This window comes from Arvicola amphibius, chromosome 11 (genome assembly GCF_903992535.2).
Source record: "Arvicola amphibius chromosome 11, mArvAmp1.2, whole genome shotgun sequence".
Taxonomy (NCBI): domain Eukaryota; kingdom Metazoa; phylum Chordata; class Mammalia; order Rodentia; family Cricetidae; genus Arvicola; species Arvicola amphibius.
In genome coordinates, this window is record NC_052057.2 from 2,322,289 (window position 1) to 2,344,657 (window position 22,369).

Below are 22,369 nucleotides of genomic sequence, written 5' to 3' on the forward strand. Positions count from 1 at the left end.
TCTGTGCCTGTCGTTTTCCTAAGCTTTGCATGGAGTGAGCATGGGGTCTTTTAAAAGGCTCGGCTTCGCTCTGCCCCTGCCCATATATAGTAACTGTTCAACTCTGCTCCAGGAGGAATCAGAATGCAGCCTAGGGCTGTCTCAGCTCACAAGCGAGGCACTAATTGGAAGTGAGCTAAACCGGAAGTGTCCTGAGCTTTAAAAACAAAAACAAAAACAAAAAAAAAAAAAAAAAATAACGGTAAATTTACTTTATGGCTCTCAGCAAGGGGGTCAAATGTAGTTTTTGAAAAGGTTGTCTTCTGCCTTGACCAACCAACAATCCAGTTGTAGCTGCACGTTCTCCTCATTGTAGAGCATTTGCTTAGCATGCGTGAGGCCCAGGTTCATCCCAGCCCTGCAGAAGTGCAGATGAAGCAGAGAAGCATCTATGAGAGACGCCTAACTCTAGAGAGTGAATCTGTGCTGTTAGAGTTTAGATTTTCACATAATTGATATAAATATGTCTACTAGTAGGGTTTTTTTTTAAAAAAATAAACCTTTAATTTTTTTAATTATAATTTTCTATATTTTTTCCTCCTTTATCATTCTTTTTGGTTTTTTGTCTGAGTTTTCTAGGCAGGGTCTTGCTAGGCAGCCTAAGCTGGCCTGGAACTCATCCTGGGCCTCTTGGGTTGCTGGGTACCAGCAGGACAGGCTCCAGCTGGCACTGCTTCAGAGGGCTTGAACTCATGTTGCCAGACGTGATGAGAGGGTGGGAGAGGAGGCTCCCATGGTCCGGCGTGTGGCTCCACGGTAGACCTTGTATGTAGCATTTTAAGACCCCGAGTGGAGAACCCAGGAGAGGCATTCCTTTCCATGAAGGAAGGTGTACAATTGGTCAGTATTTCTGGTCACCAGTTAGTAGCAAGCATGACTAAGAGAAAGACTCTTAGAAGTGATTTTGCTCTTCGCTTGGTCCAGTTTTCTGTGTGGAGAAGGGCAGGATTTTTCTGTCTGATGCAGTTTGAGCTTTGTCTTGCCTCTGCCTCTGCTTGCTAGCTGTTTGTCTGTCTACCTACGTCAGAGCTCTTCCACAGGAGGGGAATACGTGTGTGTTTAAAAACCTTCATCCATCTGTTCAGTGTAGATAAGTGGGAAGAACTAGAATGACCAGCGACTGAAAGGGAAAGTGACTGGCAGCCGTCGGGGAGGGGTAGACATCTGCTCTTCTTGATTTGTGGAAATGGGATCCTCATCCTGTTATAGACCATTTGCCTGTCTTTTCGTTCGTTGGGCAGATCGTTTTTTTTTTTTTTTTTTTCGGTATTTTACTTTTGGCTAAGGCTGTTACTTGTGTGTGCTGACGGGGTCTGTGTGATGCGCACAGCAGCGTGTGCTGATCACATCCAGGTCCCTTTGCCCGTGTTTCCCTTCCCCTGGACAGCCTAGCTCACTACTGTACTACAGTCAGGACACTTCTTAGCTTCTGCCTCCGTCAGAGAATCTGCAGCGCTTCGCGGGTCAGCGTCTGGCGAATTCTGGAACCGCACGGTTTTGTTATGCAAGGCAGGCTTTCACTCTTTTCTATTCCTGAATGACGCACCGTTGACTATAATTCCACATTTTCTTTATCTGCTTGCCTGTTGATCGGCATCCGGGTCAGTTCTATACCTTAGCTGCTGCATCATAATCAGATATCTTAATATCCATTGCTCAGCAGAAGCTTTTGTTCCACATTTCCTGCTGGAGAGCCGACCTGTACTCACTTCAATGGTGTAGTTCAGGCTGAGGTAGCCCAGTGGTGGAACATATGCTTCTCACGCCCAGGCCCTGGCCTCTATCCCAATGTTGGGGGTGGGGGAACAGTAGCCAGGTGACAGGACACATGTCTGTAATCCTAGAGTTCAGAAGGCAGAGGCAAAAGGAGCAGAAACTATGATTATTGTCACTTAGATCCACAACCTGCTGCCTCGTTCTGAAAGAAATTAGTAAAGAAAAGAATGAGTTTACTTAGTTCAGCTATTGAGAGAGAACATGTAGGAGGGTTTTTCTGTCCCACCAGCCAGTTCCCAAATAACCACACAGAGACTTATTATTAATTATAAATGTTTGGTCAATAGCTCAGGTTTGTTACTAGCTACCTCTTGCATTTTAAATTAACCCATATTTTTTTTTTTATCTATGCTCTGCCATGTGGCTTGGTACATTTTCTCAGTACTACAAGTTTGTCTCCTCAAAATTCTTTTACTCTGCCTATCTTCTTCCCAGCATTCTCTCTGCCCCGAAAATCCTGCCTAGCTATTAGCCAATCAGTTTTTTAGTAACAATGAGAAAAATTTATATTTACAGTGTACAAAAAGATTATTCCACAGCAAGAAAGAACCTAATTTTTCTCCCCACTGGTGCCTAAGGCTCTTTTAGACTTTATAGAAAGCCAGGAGGTCAAGGCCAGAAAACATGGATTTGGCTGGGGATTTTACCTGCCCTTTCCCCAGGGAAGGCAGCCTGGGCCCCAGGTCTGTTTTTGCAGGCTATGTCCATTCTCCTGGTGTGACTTTAGAATTTAGAAAATCCCTCCACCTGTTCATCTGGTTCTCTCTCAGCTTGAATCCCAGCTACATCATTTACCCCTAGCAGTAGAGCTAGACCTGAGACTCAGTGCTGGAATGCTTGGCTAGATGCTCAGGGCCTAGGCTCATCCCCAGATATGAAGATGGATGAACAAGCAAGAAAAGAAAAAAAAAAATAATACAGAAGTAGGTGTGGATTCTTTTTTTTTCCCTTAGGTCTACATTTTATTAATTCAAATTTAGCACTGAAACATTTTTTTTAGAATGATCCTAAAATGAATTTTAATCTTAAATTTTGATCAATGATTTTTTTTTTCCCTCTTCTCCCCTTTTCTCTTGTCTTTTAGGTTAAGAAGTTAAAGACATTTAACGGCGATGTGTCCAAGCTTTCTCTGGCAGATTCCTTTCTGTACGGCTTGATTCAGGTGCCAAAGTAAGGCTGCTTCTCTGGCTGCTGCCTCTGTGGAGCGGGGCCATGGCTGGCGCCTGCTACAGTTTTACTTAACTTTTTTTTATTTTCTTATTGCTTTTTAGCTATTCACTTCGGATTGAAGCCATGGTGCTAAAAAAGGAATTCTTGCCTTCTTGCTCCTCTCTGTACCAAGACATAACAGTCCTAAGAACGGCTACACAAGGTAACTGGTGGTGTGTTTCCATGCACGGCTGCCTTCATCCATTTGGGGAGCTGTTGATCTTTTATAAAAAATTCAGGTGAAATTGGAAATGGACAATCCCATTTTTTGGATCACCTAAAAAGGGAAAAAGAATAAGGAGGGATGAAGTTCAAGTAAATGAACATCAATTTGCATGTTATCTTTCCATGGAAGGAAGTTTCTTTCATCTCAGGCTTCAGAGCAAACCTTGCAAGTAGCAGCCTGTCTTGCTTCTCAACGTGGTTAGCTTTCCGTGTTCCGTGTTGTTCCGTGTTCCGTGTGTGTGTGTGTGTGTGTGTGTGTGTGTGTGTGTGTGTGTGATGTCTGTGCTGTGGAGTGGAGTGTGTATTGTGCGCGTATGGTATAAAGTACGTCTGCATTATGTGTGGTGCTATGGCGTTTGTGGTATTTAGTATGTATGGTGTGTGCACTTTATATCATGTGTGGAGTTTGGTACGTAGTATGGGGTGTGATGCTGGTGAGTGTGGTACAGTATGTAGCATGCGCACGTATGTGATACATGTAAGCACAGTCCCTGTGTCCTGGACCATCTACACCTTCCTTTCTCTGCTAACTGGGATTGGTCTTCCCAAAGCAGGCAGACCTCCTTTCCAGGCTGCGGCATTATGCCTTTTCCTGCCACGGCGCCCGAGGTTTCTGTTCTGTGGCTTCTCCCACCTACCACCCTCCTAGACTCCAGCACGTGAAGATCTGTCACAGCTGAGATGGGTCAGCTGATCCTTTTACATCTTAAAACAGCTGAGCTTTTCCTGCTCAGCCTCCTAGGGGCTGGAGCCTTTGTCTCTGGCTTTTCGTGTGTCTTGAGAGGGTAGGCTGGCAGCTACAGCTCCCTGGCACTCACCGCCCTGGCATGGGCAGGTCCACCCACCTTCCCATCTTCAGCTCTCCAGCTTGGTTCCCTCCCAGTTACTTCTCTACTGGTTTTTCTGGAACTGTCTATTTGTATTTGGTGCTCCTGCCTGTGGTGAGAGAAAGCCTTCCCTCCAGCCCAACACATTTTCTTTGTGTTGGAGCGGCACTAAGAATAAGAAAAGGAATTCTTCTTCTTCCAATGTGGAGGCCTCTTTCAGTTCTTCCCATTCCGAGGCTGTTTGCTGCGGCAATCATGGAAGGACCTAGCTTCCGGTTCAAACAGCGTTGGGAGCACTTGTTTTCGTATTGAGCAATATAAATTTGTGGGCATGGAGGAAACGTTTCTTATCTGCGTAACCTTCCCAAACTGGCCTTCTTAGATAACAAAATACAGGCACTGGTCCAAATGTAATGTTTTGAAAGTAATACCAGACTTAGTGGAGAATAGTGACCTACAAATATCATAGGTGACATTTTATTACCTGCGCTGTCATTTTAATAACTACGCTGTTTGGTTTAGCTTCCCAAATGTATACTTTTAATTGGGCTTCTTTATAGACATGCATAAGAGATTTTGTGTTAATAAAGAATTAGTTTACTGGTAGGATACCTTGCTCAGCCTTGTTGTGGGCGGTGGGGGGTGGGAGGGGAGGAGGCTTGGTCCTGCCTCAACTAGATAGGCCAGGCTTAGTTGACTCCCCATGGGAGACCTTACCCTCTCTGAGGAGTGGATGGGGCAGGGAAGGAGGTAGGGGGAGAATGGGAGGAGGAGAACGAGGGGGAACTGTGGTTAGTATGTAAAATGAATTTTAAAAAAGAGAAATATATATATATATGCTAAAAAAAGTGACTAAAAGAAAGAATTAGTTTACCAATCTGTTACCCTAAGTTCCCTTTTATAGCCTTCAGCCAATCCAGAATGAAATGTGTTTTGAATAAGATGGAAAGATGTTTTGGGTACCAGGGGCTTGAGGGTTAGTGGTTTGCAAGTTATTTACATGACATCCCAGCTTGTTTATTTTTTATCTTTCCCTAACTCATTGGCTAAGCAAAATGTTGCTGGCTCTTGATTTTCGTGTTTCATAAAGACTCTTAAATGGCAGTGAGCAGAAGGAAGAAAAAAGCCAAAGAATTAACTGCTGAGGGGGAGGAGGTCGGTCTCCACGGCCCAGTGTTTCCTGGGGCTGTTCTGCTTCCTGGGACTTGAAAATTGTCAGCGAATGGCTTTGTGGTGTTCAACTGCCCTACATGTTTGGTCCCCAGCTAAACACTAGGACATAGGTCATACTATATGTCTATTGTCACAGGCACGGCTACAGTAAAGAGTGTGTTTGCTTTGGGGTCAGAGCTTGCTTCAGGCACGCTTGAACTTGCATGTGGTAGCTGCCTTCTATGCATGGGACGGCTTTCTAAGGTGCAGTGGTGTGTTCCTTTTGACAGAGCTGATGTCGTGTGAGGAGCTACATTCTATATTACACTTGGTGCTCCAGGCCGGGAATATCATGAATGCCGTAAGTAGAACCCAAAACAAGACGTGTGCCTGCTTTGTTTGTCTGTCTGAAGGCTCAACACATGTCTTTCTCTTGCCTTGTCTTCTTTAGGGAGGGTATGCTGGCAATGCTGTAGGATTTAAACTGTCTTCTTTACTCAAATTGGCGGACACAAGAGCAAACAAGCCTGGGATGAACCTTCTGCATTTTGTTGCTCAGGTAAGTGGAGAGGGGGAGACCCCCTGTGAACACTAGTAGAGACAGTGTGGTTTTCCCGGGCAAGAGAGGGTTTCCCCATTAGGAAAAGGACAGGGCATATACAAAGAAGATTCTGTCTTTGGAAGCTTTGTGGATTCCCAGTTTGAGCTACGGGAAGGGACTAGACAAGGGAGGTAGTGAGGCTGGATTCAGAACGTAGGGAAGGATACAAATGTCAGAGGTCACAGGAAGCAGGCAGAAGTGTGTGACCAGGATTTTTGTTTTAAGAAAATAAGACACGGTGAAGGCTAGGTTGGAGGAAAACAGGAACAAGGTCTGAGGAGACATCCTGGCCATAGCTGTCTAGTGTAAGCTGGGAGGGATAACCATTACATGGGTAGAGAGGGAAGGCTGGGTGTGGAAACCTTGGTGGGAGATGAAGCAGATTTGTGACCAGTCTCTTGGGAACTGTGCCTTGGGGTGCCGTCTGCTGGTGTAAGATCTGGAGTCTGACTCTGCCTGTAGTTTCTCTTCTCTGGAGTCTGGGGATGGAGACCAGGGTCTTGGCATGCTGGGCAAGCCGTCTCCCCAGCCCAGCCTCTAGTCTTCAAAGTCAGTATCCAAAGCACTGAAGTGAGACACTGTTTAGTTACCCAGCCTGAAACACGGTCATCTCTTCTGACAGCTGTGGGCCTTGGCTCTAGGTGGCTTGGGCCCTGCTCCTGTAGGAAGGAATCCTCTAACTGGTTCCTCCCTACTCAGCCTCCAAACAGCTGAAGAATCCAGATACCTCCTGGGCTTCTATGCCTCTCATTAAAGTTGACTTGCAAACTGGTTTAACAGTCAGAGGCGGCCGGGCGGCGGTGGCGCACGCCTTTAATCCCAGCACTCGGGAGGCAGAGGCAGGCGGATCTCTGTGAGTTCGAGACCAGCCTGGTCTACAAGAGCTAGTTCCAGGACAGGCTCCAAAGCTACAGAGAAACCCTGTCTTGAAAAACCCAAAAAAAAAAAACAAAAAAAAAAAAAAAAAAAAAAAAAAACAGTCAGAAGCATCCCATACCTTCATGGAGGAGCACATTTACCAAGATGCCTGCCATTTAGGCAGGGTGTATTGGGTTCTCTGGGGAACAATGGGCGCTAAGCTGCTGCCTCATTCCATTGAGTTTCAATGCACTTGAGTTGAATTTCATGTGAGGATCGTTTGCCTTGGGAAGGTTAAAGGTATCTGAACAGAGGAGGGCAGTTCTGGTAAATCTTAGGAAGAATGTCAAAGTCCATGTCTCGGGGAACTGCCCTCAATGTAGCAAGCTGAAAACTAAGTGTTGTTTCCAAGGCTCCCTGAAGCTCTAAGGGAATGAGGCTTCCCTCCCAGGAAGACTAAAATCCGTCTTTGTTCCAGGAAGCACAGAAGCAAGATGCCATCCTTCTACACTTTTCTGAGAAGCTGCAGCACGTGCAGGAGACGTCGAGGTGAGCACGGGGACAAACGGCCGCTTGGCCTCCTTGCCCATCTTCCCATGGGAATGGCGGAGTGCTCTCATTTCTGGACTCTGAAATGTTTTCTCTTATTGAGATCTTTTCTCTTTTTCTTCCTTTCCGTGTGCTTGCTTCAAGTGTGTGTGCACACCTTGAAATGTGGGTGGGGCCTTTGAAAAACTAATGGTTATTTTTAGACTAAAAGAAACCATTTTAGTCTATTCTGAAGAGCACCATTCTTGTATAAGGAAAATGGGGATCTGAACTTCAAATCCCTCCCACACCCGAGAGGTTGAGCAGGCACAGCTTACAACCTTGGGAGTTGGTTTGGATCAAACTTGTAAGGCCAATATCACTATTTCCCTGTGGACTCGAACATGGTACATTTATTTTCTATTGCATTCAAAGAGTTTGGAACCACACCAAGGCCCATGAAAGGACTTGATTCTAAATCAGTCACTCAGCTTTACAGAGAAAGTATCTACCAAGCATGAAGTCCTAATTACATTACTCTAATTTGCTTCTAAACCTAAGATAGATGCATGCTTCAATGATCTGTGTGTGTGTGTGTATTATCATCTCCTTTCTGATATTTAACTTATAATAGGCCCATGCATTCTCCGGTAAACACTGCAGTTAATCGTTCCTCAAGAAAAGAGTCTTGGTTTTTCACATCTGCTGCCGTCTAGGCCTTAAATAGTGCAAGCCTAGCTAGTTTCTGGTCACCAGCAGAGAAGTACTCCATGCAGAGTCGGGAAGACATGCCCACAGTTGCCTCTGATGAGGTAGCTCAGCTCGCCACTGCTTGTATCAACCAAATTAATATTATATACTTTTTAAAAATGAGCTCTTACTATGTTGCCCGGGCTAGCCTGGAATCCTTGGGCTGAAATGATCCTCCTGCCTCAGCTTCTTGAGTATCTGGAATTACAGGCGAATTACACCATGGCTGACTATGTAATATCCTTATTATTTGAGTGACTATAGCCAGCCATAACAGCATGAACCATCTACACATAAGGACATAAACCACAGCTCATAGTCCTGTCATTAGACAGTATCTAACTGTTATTGACATCCAGCCACAGATAATAGGTCTTCCAGACAGGAGGATTACCAGTGCAAAGATTAAATGCTTCATAATTTGTGTTTACTGATCCCTAGATGATACTCTAAGAAAAAAAAACAGATCATAAGATGCAAACTTTTTTAATTCCTAAAAGAAATTAATATTTAAATGCCTTTACTATATTAATACTATAGAAATATTGCATATATATGAAGGAAGTTAGTGTTGTTTCTGAGTTAGCAGTTTTGACATGCTTGTCGTGGAGGCGCCTCTCCCAGTTGGGCTTGTTTATCTGAAGTGGAGGGAGAATGACAAACACAAGTGAAGTAGAATTAGTCCTTAGGTTAAGACTCGTGTACCACCGAAGACCAGCAGAAGTAGAAAACTTTTTTGCACAACAACAACAACAACAAAAAAAAACCCTAAAATTCATAATAACAACACAAATGCATTCAAATGTACAAAACTCCCCTGGATTTTGAGTTTCACCTGTACCCCTTCCTGGTGACAAAACCCGTCTTGGTGAGCTTGCTTTAATGGCCAGAACAAACACACAACAATCAGCCCAGCTGATTTGCAGCACGGTCGGGCATGTTTTAGTTCTCCGAGGTGGGATCTGGCTCCCTGCCCACCTCAGCCTCCCTTGCCCGGCTCCCTGTGAGTGAGAGCATCCCACCACAAGGAAAGCAGCTGCTCCGAGTCTCACTGGGGTTTAGTTTCGATGTTTGCTGCCCAGTGGTGCTGAGACCACCTGTCTGGAAATCTCCCTCAGTCCCACGGGCTGGGTTAGCAGGGCTGGCAGCCTGCTCACCTTAAGTCTTGTGTGTTAATGGGTAGATGTGATCCCAGCCGCTCCCCTGGCTTAGGCCTGGCCAAAGATGGGTCTTTTTTGGCACAGCCATAAGCCCCGCGGTGTCTTGGTGCCAGCTGCCCACTCTCCCCTTCTGTCTTCAGGTTATCTCTGGATGTCACTGAGGCGGAGCTACACTCGCTCTTTGTCAGGACAAAATCGCTTCAGGAAAACATCCAGCGGGACCAGGAGCTGGCTCGGCAGATGGAAGACTTCCTCCAGGTCAGTTCCTGGCATCTCTGGAAGGCAGGCCTGAGCGACTGGTGGGGGCGGGGACAGCAAGTGCTCCATCATGCCTCACCTCCCCCAAGTGAATACAAGGATCTTTCTGTCCTCTCGTGGTGGAGGACAGCGATGACCATCTCAGAATCTGCTTCTAGAAAGGGCTTCTGCCGGCACGGCGACAGGCCAGGCCTCTCACCCTGGGGCTCTGCCCGGCAGCTGGAGGTTTGGTTCTGTAACCGGCATATTTTTGGATAACTGGAGAGAGTTCCACAGAACATTGACACTGGAGGGTTCGGGCTAACGCTCCTTCGAGTGTTTCTGTAGAGGAGAGAGACCCATTGTCCCTGTTGTGATTTCCTCTGACGGCAGCAGGGCACACACGGCTTCGGTGCCCATCAGCACCCAAACACATCAGCCCACAGGGTGTGTCAGGAGCCACTCCAAATAACATCAACAAAAACCAGTAGAGTGGATCTGTTTGGGACAGCTCAGGGTGACTCACTAATCACATAGTCTGACGTACTTCTTTTATCTGCCTCATTTAAAAAACAAAGTGATACCACCTTCCTGGTCCTGTTGCACCTCGCCTCCTGTGAGACCCTTGAGCCATGAGCAGCAGAGCTGCCACTGCCGAAGGCAAGGAGAGCGGAGAGCCTGTGAGGCGCTGGGTCCAGAGCGGCATGCAGCAACGATGCAGAGGCTGCTGCCATCTCCGAATGCAGAGCACTGATAAGCATGGTCAGGGGCATAAAACGGAGCAGGAATCCCGGAATAAGAACCGTCACACAGTGAAATTTAGATTCTGTTTTTTTTTTTTTTTTCCTTCAGCCCTGCTCTTATTTTAAAATATTAAGATCTTATACGAAACCTTTTCGTCCTGGAGGTGCTGGGGATTGACCCTACGGCTTTGTACAAGCTAAGCACACACCCTCAACTAAGTTACCACTCCAAATGTATTATTGAAGTCCTCTATATAAAGACCCAGCTGCCTGCTACTCAACTCTGGGCTGCTATTCAGAGGCAACCTTGTTTTAGCTCTTTAAACTTTTTTTTTTGGTAGTGTTTGTTTTAACAGTGCAGAGACTAGAATCTTGTTCCTGCTGGACCAGGACAGGACCTTTAAGTGACAGCTCCAACTTCAGCATTGTTTATAACTCGTATAGACAGAAGGTGCCACACAGATGGGCGTTTTCCGGGTAGTGCGATGAAGTTTCTGGAAGGGGCTTGACTCAGACCTGAGACACCAATCTAAAGACCATACATCTTTTGCTTTGAGCAGTACAGAGCTGTTTAAGTCTTGTGGCTTTTCTCATTTGTTTGGCGATTTGGGTTTGTTTGTTTGTTTGTGTGCATAAGTGCAGGAATTGGAACCCAGGGCCTCACACACGCTAGGTAAGCCCGTCCAGCTTTCATTCAAGGCTTTTGAGCAGAAAGATACATAAACACATTTTTTTTTTTTTTTTTTTTTTTTTTTTTTGCAACTTTATGTCATCATTTTGACCCTACTTTGGGTGGGACGTACAGGCCTTGGGCTTCGACCCACAGCTGGCCAGCGAGTCTGTGCTGAAAGTGCAGGTTCACCCCACGGCTGCTGGGCTGTGGTCCCCTTGGCTGGCACAGCTCGCTCTGGCTTTGTGCAGAGTGCTAAGGAATGTATGACATCATACTCTGCGGTGGCTCTTTTCAGGCTGCCGTTCAGAATGTTTGGTTGTCCCAGGTGCCGAGGGCAACTTGGGTCCTGTTAGGCTCTTCCGTCCTGGTATCCGTCCATCCCTGTGGCGTCTGAGAAGTGGTAGGAACCTAGTGTAGAGTCTGATCAGGAGGCCCGCTCTCCCACAGTGAGGGAGGGAGCTGTTCACGACAGACTAAGAGTTAGCTTTCTGTGAATTGCCCTCTTCTCCGGTGAAGTAAATGTATCAGGAAGGCTCTCACCCTCTTGGGCCACTGACTCGGATGGTTACTGTCTCTGGTATTCACTCTGCTAAAGAGCTGTCCCCCACCACCCCTAGAACGTATCTGGGTTAAGCAAAGGCTTACTAAGGGGAAAGTGGTTGGACCGGTGGGAGGTGCCACATCTGACAGGAATTTCCATTGCTGCTCTGTGGCTGGCTGAGTGCGCACAGACAGCAGCTCCCCTCCTCCAAAGCTGGAAACCCATTTCTTTCCCACACCTTAGGCCCAACCCCTCACTCCACAAGAACTTGTTTGTGGTTAGACGTCCTTAAAATACAAACGTAAGAGTCCTTTGGTGAAATAACATGCTTCCTACATTCCTTCTTCATCCAAGGCTAGTAAACAAGGCAACGATAACAGACGTCCACACGGAAACTCAAATATCCAGTCCCCTTTCTCTCGCTCCTCTGTTACCTCATTATGGCGCGGACGCTGTCACTAACCTGTATCAGGGAACTGTGCCTGTGAACCTTGGACATCACAAACCCTTTTCTAGATGGATCGGAAACATGCTGGGGATGTGTGACCTTCTGTCATTGCCAGCACTGACTTGCTGGCCGGCTTCAACCGATTTGTCGAAGTAAATCTGTGGTGGCCTTGGAAACTGACACATCCCGGAGGGGTCAGGGAAAGTCGAACAGAAAAGTAGGGATTGGAATGGGGCCTGATGATCAGAACTGGGGAGTTCTGATACACCCCAAACCTACTGCGCGCGGGGCACAGCTGTCTCTGGTAGCATCCCAGGGTTCCATCCTGGTCAGTGGGGACAGTGACCCAATAGAGTTTATTTGCAATTAAGTATAGATCTCCTCTCAGCCAGATAACACAGGCAGCTTGTCAGGACAAGCTAACTTCTGAGACCTTGGCCCAAAGAAGAGTCTGTTTTCAGAGGAGGAAAAACAAATACAGCAGAATTTCTTAATGACGACAGACTGTTTTCCTTGTAGTGCTCTTAAAGGTGAGCTTTGGTCAGTGACCTTCTATGGGTTAAGGCTCTCATATTTACTTAAAGACAGGGGTCTTGCTATGTAACCAGTGGGCTTTGAACTCCTAATCCCCCAATCCCGGTCTCCCAAATGCTGGGGTTATAGGTGTGTATGAGCTCTCCTGGCTTCTTCAGTTCCTTTTGTGGCTTCTGGGCCTCAGGCAGGAGGTCACCTTGTTCTCTCGAGGTTTGCTTTGGGCAGACTCATTTTCCTTTTTGCTCTGAGTGGCCTTCGCAGCCTTCCCTTTGCGGAGACCTGAAATCGAACCCCAACAGCACGTCCACCCCAGCTGACCCTGTTTACCGCATGGGTCTCTGTTTGTTTTTCCTCCAGTTTGCTGTGGAAAAGTTGTCAGAGCTGGAACTCTGGAACCAGGAGCTGCAGGGCGAGGCTCACACCCTCATTGATTTTTTCTGTGAAGACAAAGAGACGATGAAACTGGATGAATGCTTCCAGATCTTCAGAGATTTCTGTACCAGGTTCAACAAAGCCGTGAAGGTATGGCTGTGGGCACTGCCCTGCTTTCCAGTCCTCTGCCCGTGGCAGAACGATGCTCATTGGTTCTTTGGTTTCAGGACCATCTGGCTTGGTGTCATGGCAGGTTCTTGGCAGGGATGAGGGGGAGGTGGCTCTGGTGTAGCATCAGGAGTCTGTCACGGTGGCCTTTGCTGATCGTACAGCATACAGAATACCCTAGAAGCATGTTGCTAGCTCATGTTGATGAGTCTCCGAAGTTTCCTGTACACCTGACTGTTTTTCTCAGCCCCTCCCTAGGAGGAAGTGTCAGCCTCTAGGGAGGCTTGCCTCACCTAGAAGAGAGGCCTTCCTCTTGCCTATTCCCAGAGCCACATACTATTTTGGCATCGGCACCATGGGGACCATGCTGCCCTTAGTGAGAAAGACCTTGAAGGTCTCCCAGATTGAGGGGGCCTGCTGCCTTAACCATTCAGACACCGGTCTCTTAGTTGAATGCAAAAACCAGAAAACTTCCCAGGTTGAATGAAAAGTAAAACATTTACCTCTTGATAAAAAATAAAAATAAAAATAAAAGTCCCTCAAGCTCCATTCTCTCAGGTGACGCTGAGGAGCCAATGAGGCAGCCCCTAGTTCATCTGCCGGCCAGATTCTATTTACTGACCTGTCTATTCATTTGATTATGGTATAGGATTCAACCTGAGGCTCTCACTATTGCTGTTTGAATGCAGACTTATCCATAGATGGGTTTATTGGAGGAACTGTTCACATTTCTTCCAAGTCCAGAATTCCTTCGGGTTCCTTATCCACTCCCTTCCCCATCTAGCTGAGACCAGGGAGCTGCGCCTGCAGCCACGTTAACACGCTGCTTTCCAAGCAGTGAGCTCAGCTGTGGGAGGCCATGGGGCTTGGCTGAAGCCAAACTGACTGCCTCTGAGGCTCTCACTCCATCTGGATGCTGCCAGCCTGTGAGAGGACACTGTGGGATGCTCTCAGCCCAGTTGTCATGAGAGTTAGGGCCTGGGCCACCCCCACTATGTGAAGGCTTAAAATGAGAAGGCCAGGAAGCTTGGAGACCCTAGGGAAGCTGTGGCCAGAGCTGCAGAAGGAGCCAAGACTCCCCAGGCAGCTCTCCACAGGAACTTGGAAAGGAAAACCCACTGGAAGAGGAAACGTAATGTCAAATAAAAACTGCTAACAATAACAGAGTTGAGGTGTCTGCGTAACTGCATGATTGCGTGGGCCTCAGGAATCCAAAAGAAACTCGTGAATTGTAACACAAATACAGCCGTCTCTGCATATCCACGCCTGCAGATTCAGCCAACCACAAAATTAAAGTAGTATTTAAAAATTCTGTCTGTGCTAAATGTCTATGGACTTTTTTTTTTTTGTCATGCCTTAAACAATACATATGTAACTCTTATACTGGGCTAGCTATAAGTAATTGAGAGTTGATTTAAGGCGTATACGAGGATATGCATAGGCTATGTGCAAATTCTGTTCCATTTTGCATAAGGAACTTGAACACATCCTCACATTTGTATCCACGGGGGAACCAGGAGTAAATCCCCTGGATATATTCAGGGCAGCAGCCTACGAGGCCACACAGAGGTGACGGACACTTTGGTATCTCTGTTTGGGTTCTGTGTCATTGTGGAAGAGCCATTGCTTTCCAACAGGATAAATGGTAAAGGATTCGTAAAGCATACCATTTATCTGATTGTGGGAATGGGTCCGGGCACGAGGGACAGAACCATCCCTTCTGCTTCAGGCTGTGGCTGGCAGAGCCACCAGGGCATTTTTGATATCTGTACATTTATTTTGGCCCAGGGAGCACCCCAAGAACATGATGAGAGACGTCTCTCAATGTCTTTGGCATATGTTTATATACCCAAATCTATAGTAAACAGAATGTCCTGCTGATGGCTCTGTGAATTGACTTATAGAGGAGTGTGGATAGAGCCACACAACTGGGTTGTACAATTTTGTGTGCACCCTTTTAACATCTCTCTACAATTGCCTAGGTGACTTTGCTGGAATTGAGACCGTGTGCATACATGGAATCATAGCCTGTACTAGAAGCTGGACATTGGGACGAGGGATCAAATAAGAACTGTAGACATGTTGTTGGAGCCAAGCCTACCATGCCCCTTTGTCAGATCCTTCAGTTGCTTTGGGAAGTTTTCCTGCCATGTATACACACACACACACACACACACACACACGCAGAAGAAGGCAGAGTCTGTGTGGGGTGGGACCCAGGGTTGTCGGTGAAAGCACCTCTCATTAAATCTCACAGTGAGTCGGCCTGGTATCGCACACAGGCTCTCTGTGTCTCATGCTGGCTTCTCTCCACTCCACTAGGACAACCATGACCGGGAGGAACAGGAGCGGAAACAGTTACAGAGGCTGAAGGAGCTAGAGCAGAAGCGACATTCCTGGACGACTGGGGAGCTCGGGGGCTTTGGCAGGAGCAGCAGTGAGAACGATGTGGAGATGCTAGCTAAGAAGGGCACAGAAGACCTGCCGTCCTTTCTGAAGCCCAGGCCCACCAGCCCCTCCTACCGGCCCCCCCAACACCCGCCGCTCTCGCCTCTCCCTGGGCATCTCTGCTGACCGCGAGCTTTTGACCTTCTTGGAGAGTGCCACTAGCAGTCCAGAGGACCCCAACAAATTCAACAGCTTACCCCGAAGCAGTCCCAGACAGGCCCGACCCACCATCGCCTGGATGGAGCCCGGCGAACAGCAGAACCATGACCCTAACATTGCACATGAACCTCAGGCCTCAAAGAAGCAGGAGACAACCCCATGCTTGGCTTGGCAAAGTCAGCTTCCAACACCCCAGCTGGAGGAGCCAGCAGCCCCTTTCCCACCGACTGGACGGGGCAGGACGAGTACCCTCCGGAAAAGGAACAGTGAACCTGTGGGCTTGGGTCCCACAAAAACCCCTCCTCTCTTACCATTGGATCTGGGCATTAGGGAGCATGAATTGGTCACGGGGTTGGCGCAGTTTGACCTCCAGAGTCCCAAGGGCCTGGAGGAAGCATCCCAACCAACTCTAAAGGACTTTTGTCCCACAGAGCTGCTGTCTCCAGGGCATCAGAGCTCACAGTCCCTTGAAGCTGGTGGTGACAGCCTCACACCCAAGGACACAGGTACCCAGGAGGGTCTCAGCCCTGCTGGGGAGGATGACGGGGCTGTCTCTGATGAACCCAGCAGTGAGGCTCTTGTGTCTGTGGTTGTCACTGACACCGAAGGTAAGGATCCCGGGCCTCCGCTCTATGTCTCGGATACCACAGACTGCTCACTGACTCTGGACTGCTCAGAGGGAGCCGACTCCAAACCAGGAGGAGAAGAGCAAGGGGAAGAGAGAGAAGGTGCTGGCTCAGTGTCCTCTGGAGCTGGAGAGGCAGGCAGCAGCCAGACCTTCTCCAACCCTGCTTCCAGTCCCCCTGGGGAGGTACCTGCTCCCGACTCCAGTAAGAGTGAGCCCAGCTGCCAGGGTGGCCTTCCTAAGGACAGACTCAGCAAAGGAAAGGATACCTTGGCACTAAAGAGAAATCCCCTCAAAGAGCCATCCCCAGGGGCCTCAAAGCCAATCAGCGCCCGGCGCAGCCAAGGGGCAGCGCCCAAGCCCGTGAGAACCTTGAACTCCTCTGAGAATGAGCACATGCGCAAAGTGGTGCCCATCTCCAAGTCCAGCAGGGGAGCAGGGCCCTGGAAGCGTCCGGAGCCGACATCCAGGGCCTCCCCTCGGGAGACACCCAGCAGCACAGACACTCTGCTATCTCGAAGGAGCTCAGTACGGGGGACCTCTGACACTTCGCCCAGGAGGCCCCACGTGAGTGGGCCTGGGGCAGAGGAGCCCAGGTTGCCCCGCTCGAGTGGCAGCATGAGTGGGCGGCCAGGGAAGGAGGCCTTGGGACAGCCCAGGGCCTCGTTCAGGAAGCCTAGCGCCAAGCCCCTCAGAAACATCCCCAGACAGAAACCCGAAGAAAACAAGGTCAACAGCCCCAACTCACAAGACTCTGAAAGCCCCAAGGAAGAGCCCAAAGCGCCTCAGGCTCCAGGTGTCTCTAGAGCCCCTCCTCCCGTCCCAAGCTTTGCTCGAAATACCGTGGCCTCCTCATCCCGGTGCATGCGAACAGATGCTCCACCTGTGCCCAGAGCCCCCGGCATCACCAGGACAGTTTCTCAGCGGCAGCTTAGGGTCAAAGGTGGCCCCGAGGATTCTGCCTCCAAGGACAGCGGCACTTTGAAGAGGGCCAGTAGTGCCAGGACCTCCAAGAAATGTCCTGAATCTCCTGGGGGCTCAGGTGCCAACGCAGAAACCCCACTGAAGGGCAGAGGGACCGGGGAAAGATCCTCTCTCAGACTGAAGGACTCAGGGCGGGCCACCCTAGGGAGGATCCTCCGTCCCCTGCAGAAGTGATGGGGCCTGTCTACATCTCTGCCTTCTGGGATTTTACCTGCCAGGACTGGCTGCTGGGGTGAGGACACGAGAGGCCAGTCTTTAATGTCTTGTTACACACCAAGCGACTCACAGGTCACGTCACGAAAGGTACATGGAGATCTGTAGCCTGCTGTGCAGACTTCTACGAAATGGAGGCTGAGAGTATTCTATTCTGCAGAGTGCTTTTCCAGACCCCAGCACTTCCTTTCGTTCATACTCAGGACCCTAACCCTAACTCCTACCCCGAGACAAAGATCCGGTGATTGTCTGGACATGTAAGATGACAATTCTTATGTAACAAGTAAAAAAAAAAAAATTCTGGCCAGTTTTTATATATCAAAGACTTATTTTTTAATATTATAAAAATAAAATGATGTTTTAGTTGGTTCCTTTTTCAGAGTAAAATGCCTCCCTGGGGAGGGGGTATTATCCTTACCATGAAGATGTTTGTACCTTCTTACCCCCACCCTCCCCAGCCTCTGGGTTCCATCTGTGCATGTGTGCGTGCACACACAGAGACACACCCATCCCTAGCCCACAGTGGCCTCTCATAAGCTCTTGGGTGTTTGTAGGATTGGGTCTGTCTTCTCAGGGACTTTATGGCTTGCTTGGGTTCTCCTCAAATGACTCTGGGTGAGGATTTTATGTGAGTAGGGTGTCGGGCTAGTGTGGGTAGAATTCTGAGGCTACCATGAGTTCAGGGGACCCCCAGGGTGCAAGACTCATAGGGGAGCCCACGACTGTAGTGTAATCTGCCCTGAAGATGAGGTCAGCCATATAAGGTGCAGGGTTTTCCACAATGTGTGTTGTGTTTTAGTGGGAAGACAGAAGGATCTGCTCAGCTGAGTGTGTCTTTCCTGGTCACCTTCCCATTTGTGCAATTAAGTGATGGTCACTCTCTTCTGTCACTCTGAATGGAGAAAGAAATGACCCTTTCTGTGTGCCAGGCTTCCTTCTCTCCTGAAACCTCAGTTTCTCCCCCTCCCTCTATTTTATTTTATTTTATTTTGCTTTTAAAGACTGGGTCTCACTGTCTTGTCTAGGCTAGCCTCTGTGTAGTCTAGGAAATCCTCCTGCCTCAGCCTCCTGAGTGTTGGATCAGTGGGTTCAAAGCACCATACCCAGCTCCCGGGATAGCTTCCTGGTGGCAGCTTCTCTTCCATGGTACAGTGCTTTTTAAGTTCTAAGAAAAGCCAAACCAAGGTTGGTTTGTTTATTTGAAACAGACTTCTGTCCCCAAGAAAACCTGATTTCAGAAATTTTTTTCATCAGGAAAATGTGTATCAGAGATCAGGCATCCTGTAAGCATGAGCTTGGCTGTTGCCCAAAGTTCCTTTCATTATGTTTTTGTTTTGAATCTAAATTTTTATTTTATGTGTATTTTATTTGCCTGCATGCATGTCTGTATGAGGATATCAGATCCCCTAGAATTGGAGTCACAGACAGGTGTGAACCGCCATGTGGGTGCTGGGAATTGAAGCCGGGTCCTCTGGAAGAGCAACCAGTGCTCTTAACTGCTAACCCATCTCCTCAGCCTCAGTGCCCCCCACACACACTTTTTTAAGTTTTATTTTTTATTTTCATTTTTTATTTTATCTTCATTAAACCTAGGAAATGGAAAGCATACTTGAAACTCTTATTTTTTTTTTTAAAGCCCCGCTCCCTTCTCTTAGAGAAATCTCTCTTTGGATCAGACACTGGTGGGTGGGGACTGGCTGTGTGGTGATTGAGGATGGGGCTATGGTCTCCCTTTGGTGAGTCGTTGCTGTTCCTCTGTTGGCTGGAAACTGAGTTGCTGCACCTGAGCTGAGGCAGTGAACAGTGACAGAAGCAAGGTTCTAGTCACCATCACTTGTGAAGAAAAGAAAGAAAGAAAGAAAGAAAGAAAGAAAGAAAGAAAGAAAGAAAGAGAAAAAGAAAAGAAAGAAGAAAGAGAAGAAAGGAAAGAGAAAGAAAGAAGAAAGAGGGAAGAAAGAAGAGGGAGAGAAGGAGAGAAGAAATAAAGAGCAGAAAGGAAGGAAGGAGAAAAGAAAGAGGAAGGAAGGAAGGAAGGAAGGAAGGAAGGAAGGAAGGAAGGAAAACAGCCCTGAGGAGGTATTGTCTGGGCTGCCAGGATAAGCCTGGAAAAGAGATTCTCAACCTGTGGGTCGCTACCCCATAGGGTCATATATCAGATAGTTACATTACAATTAATAACAGTAACAAAATTACAGTTATGAAGTAGCACGGAAGACAATTTTATGGCTGGGGGTCACCACAACATGAGAAACTGTATTAAAGGGTCACAGCATTGGGAAGGTTGGGAACCACTGCACTAGAGCCAGGTAGATGAAATTGTCTCAAACGTAAGACCTGCGGGTGGGTGGGAATTGACTGAAAGAAGTCATGTGCTTCTGGATCTGTGGACGGTGGATGAGGAGGGCCCATTGGAGGGCCCCCAGGGCCCGAGCCTTGCTGCACCCCAACACCGTGTTGCAATATCTCCCTTTTTTAAGTGTCTGCCTCCCAGTCCACAGAAGTGAGACATGACCTCCATGCTGGTCTCCAGTGACTTAGCATCTCAGTGGTCCTGGACCCGTGTCTGCCCCTGGAGCAGCTCCTAGGATCCTGAGCAGAGGCAGGGGCCCAAGGGCTGCTCCAGAGAAGCCTGCCAGAATGGTGCTTTCAGACCGCAATGGCTGGGTGCTTGGAGACGGTGGTGTCCCCAGCTCTGTGCACATCTGTGTTTCTGTACAGCATGTTTGGAAGAACAATCTACGCAGTGGGAAAATGTGACTATGTTTCTACACTTGTTTGCTGAGCATGAACTGAATGTATTTGGAGTCCACTTCTATGTGTTTTACGGAACAGGTAGTTTAATAAAGTGGTTTATAGGAATTGTGTGTTGATCTCAGCTGCCTTTGTAGATGTGTCTAAGCTATCCTGCCAGGAGGGTGTTTAATTTCTGTCCCAGAAGAGGTGAGAAAGAAGGTGCAGAAAGAAGAGGGCGGGATATGGCAGTCTTAGCCTCTGAAGGTTCAGGAGTCAGAATAAGGCTCAACGGTGTGTCATGTATGGCTCCGTACCACACACGCATAGCTGAGGCCTTGGGGGTAGGCTTTGCTGCAGTCCTATATAGGGATCCAGGCACAGGTTTAGCCCACAAGCCATCCCTGAAACGCTTGTGGCTTCTTGGGGCTTTCATTCTCGGCAGAGCCAAGCTTTGTGTGCTCTCCATGGGGCTGGCAAGTCTGGATTTGTCCCCATGTGTCCTCTTTGAATTGGGACACCCATTGGGAAAGCACAGCTCCTTTCTGTGTCTGGCTCAGGAATGAGCGAAGGGAGGGAGGGAGATGTTGAATTTGAAATGCGCTGTGGGTGCATATTTGGAAAAGAAAGGAGCATTGTGGGTAGGCGGCACCTCATAGCTCAAGTTTACAACACACTCCAGTCTTGGCTGCTCTGCCGGAGAGCAGGCTGGAGGAAGGTCCCACAACCCCCCCCCCACCCCCGTCGGGTATCAGCATCTGATCCACGAGTTCAGGTGAGACCTGGGACACTTCCGTGGAAGTCGGCGCCCTTCTGCAGCGCACAAATTCGTGAACATCTCCTTCCAAGTGTGCAGTGTCCTTCCCCACGCCCGGCCCTCTGGCAAAGGTTCCAATTTGTAAATTTAGAAAATTTGCCACGAAACTTCATTCTTAGGTTTTCATTATACTTTTAATTATGGTCAATTCCTGTTTAAAAAAATAAGGTTTTTGGTTGTTGTTTTGTTTTGTTTTTGGTAAGTATCCACAAATATAAATATCAAACATATTGAGTAATGGGCATTGCATCATTTGGCAAATGCTTCTTACAGTGATTTGGACTGTGAGTACAGTGGTCTAGAGTCACCATACTTACTGTCCACAAGGGAAGGATGTGTAGCTCAGATTGACTTCATGGTATGACTGAGCACCTAACCCCGAGCTACCGGGCTTGGTCATCCCCACATGTCTTCCGGTTGGCATACGCCATGCCTCACTGGCCCACCTAAGTGAGGACAAGAGTTAGCCAACAGTGGCGTTTTTTTTTTTGTCTTCCAGTCCAGAGTTCTGTCTGGTGGGAAAACTGACTGCACCCAAAGAGAATCATGGTCTTCATAGCCAGTCTGTTCATGCCCAGACCCGTGTCCGTACTGTCGAGGAATCTGGCATCGTGGCCACCAGCCTGTGGGGTCAAGGTGCTAGACCTCTCAATGAGGAAATGAAGCCCCCACTGCGGGATTCTTGTGGGGATTCCCGGAATCTAATCCCAGGCTTTGCCCCTGGCTGCCTCAGGCACCTCCGAGGGCCGGATCACGCAGACAGTATCTAACCTGGGAACAAAGGGTATTCTCCAAGTTTATCTGGGTTTGATTTGGGGAATTAGGGATGCACTTTTCCTCAGCAGTCATGTCTCACCCCGGAAACAGTTTTCCAGGTTCAGTATGGTCTGAATGCTTCTGTCCCCACTAAAGCCAAGGTGGCGTATTAGGAGCCAGGGTCTCCGGAAGTGCTTTGTGTGAGGGTGTCAACACGGTTTGTGTAGTTATTTTTGTGGTTGTGTTTGAGACAGGGTTTCTCTGTGTAGCAGCTCTGGCTGTCCTGGAACTAGCTCTTGTAGACCAGTCTGGCCTCGAACTCACAGAGATCCACCTGCCTCTGCCTCCCAAGTGCTGGGATTAAAGGCGTGCACCACCACTGCCTGGCTCCATTAGTGTACTTATACTGGAAATTTTCACCGTGTGAGGACCCAGCGCCCTGGTGAGCAGGCGCCATTGTGCACCAGGAAGCAGGTTCTTGATCCACAAGAAGTAAATTTCCATTCCTTATGTTTTTTTGGTGTGTGCCATTTTGTTATAGCAACCTGCATGGACTATGATACCATCTCTAGGAGGGCTGTGGCTATGACACCACCATAAAAGAGAACCCCACTTAGAGCAGCGTTTTCTGGGGCAAAGTACAGTATTCCATGGGTGTCAGGAGTGTCCCCTGTTTCCAAATAGCAAGTCGAGGCTAAGACACTGTGGCCTGAGGGAACAAGTAACCAGTGAGCTAACTTCCCCCACTCAAAATCAGCCCCTCCGGACAAAGGCAAGGGCAGACAGAAGTGCAGCT

The 22,369-nt window shown here is 48.2% G+C and overlaps 1 protein-coding gene across 1 annotated transcript in view; it reads left to right on the forward strand.

Annotated features, from left to right (window-relative positions):
- Fhdc1 (FH2 domain containing 1) overlaps positions 1 to 17,267 on the forward strand; it is a 31,790-nt gene extending 14,523 nt beyond the window's left edge. The window contains 9 exon segments of the mRNA XM_038348274.1: positions 2,900 to 2,985; positions 3,087 to 3,187; positions 5,519 to 5,589; positions 5,680 to 5,787; positions 7,166 to 7,236; positions 9,266 to 9,383; positions 12,659 to 12,823; positions 15,164 to 15,367; positions 15,369 to 17,267. Coding sequence (XP_038204202.1) covers positions 2,900 to 2,985; positions 3,087 to 3,187; positions 5,519 to 5,589; positions 5,680 to 5,787; positions 7,166 to 7,236; positions 9,266 to 9,383; positions 12,659 to 12,823; positions 15,164 to 15,367; positions 15,369 to 17,231 — 2,787 coding nt within the window. The 3' untranslated portion in view covers positions 17,232 to 17,267.
- The last annotated feature ends 5,102 nt before the right edge of the window (positions 17,268 to 22,369 follow it).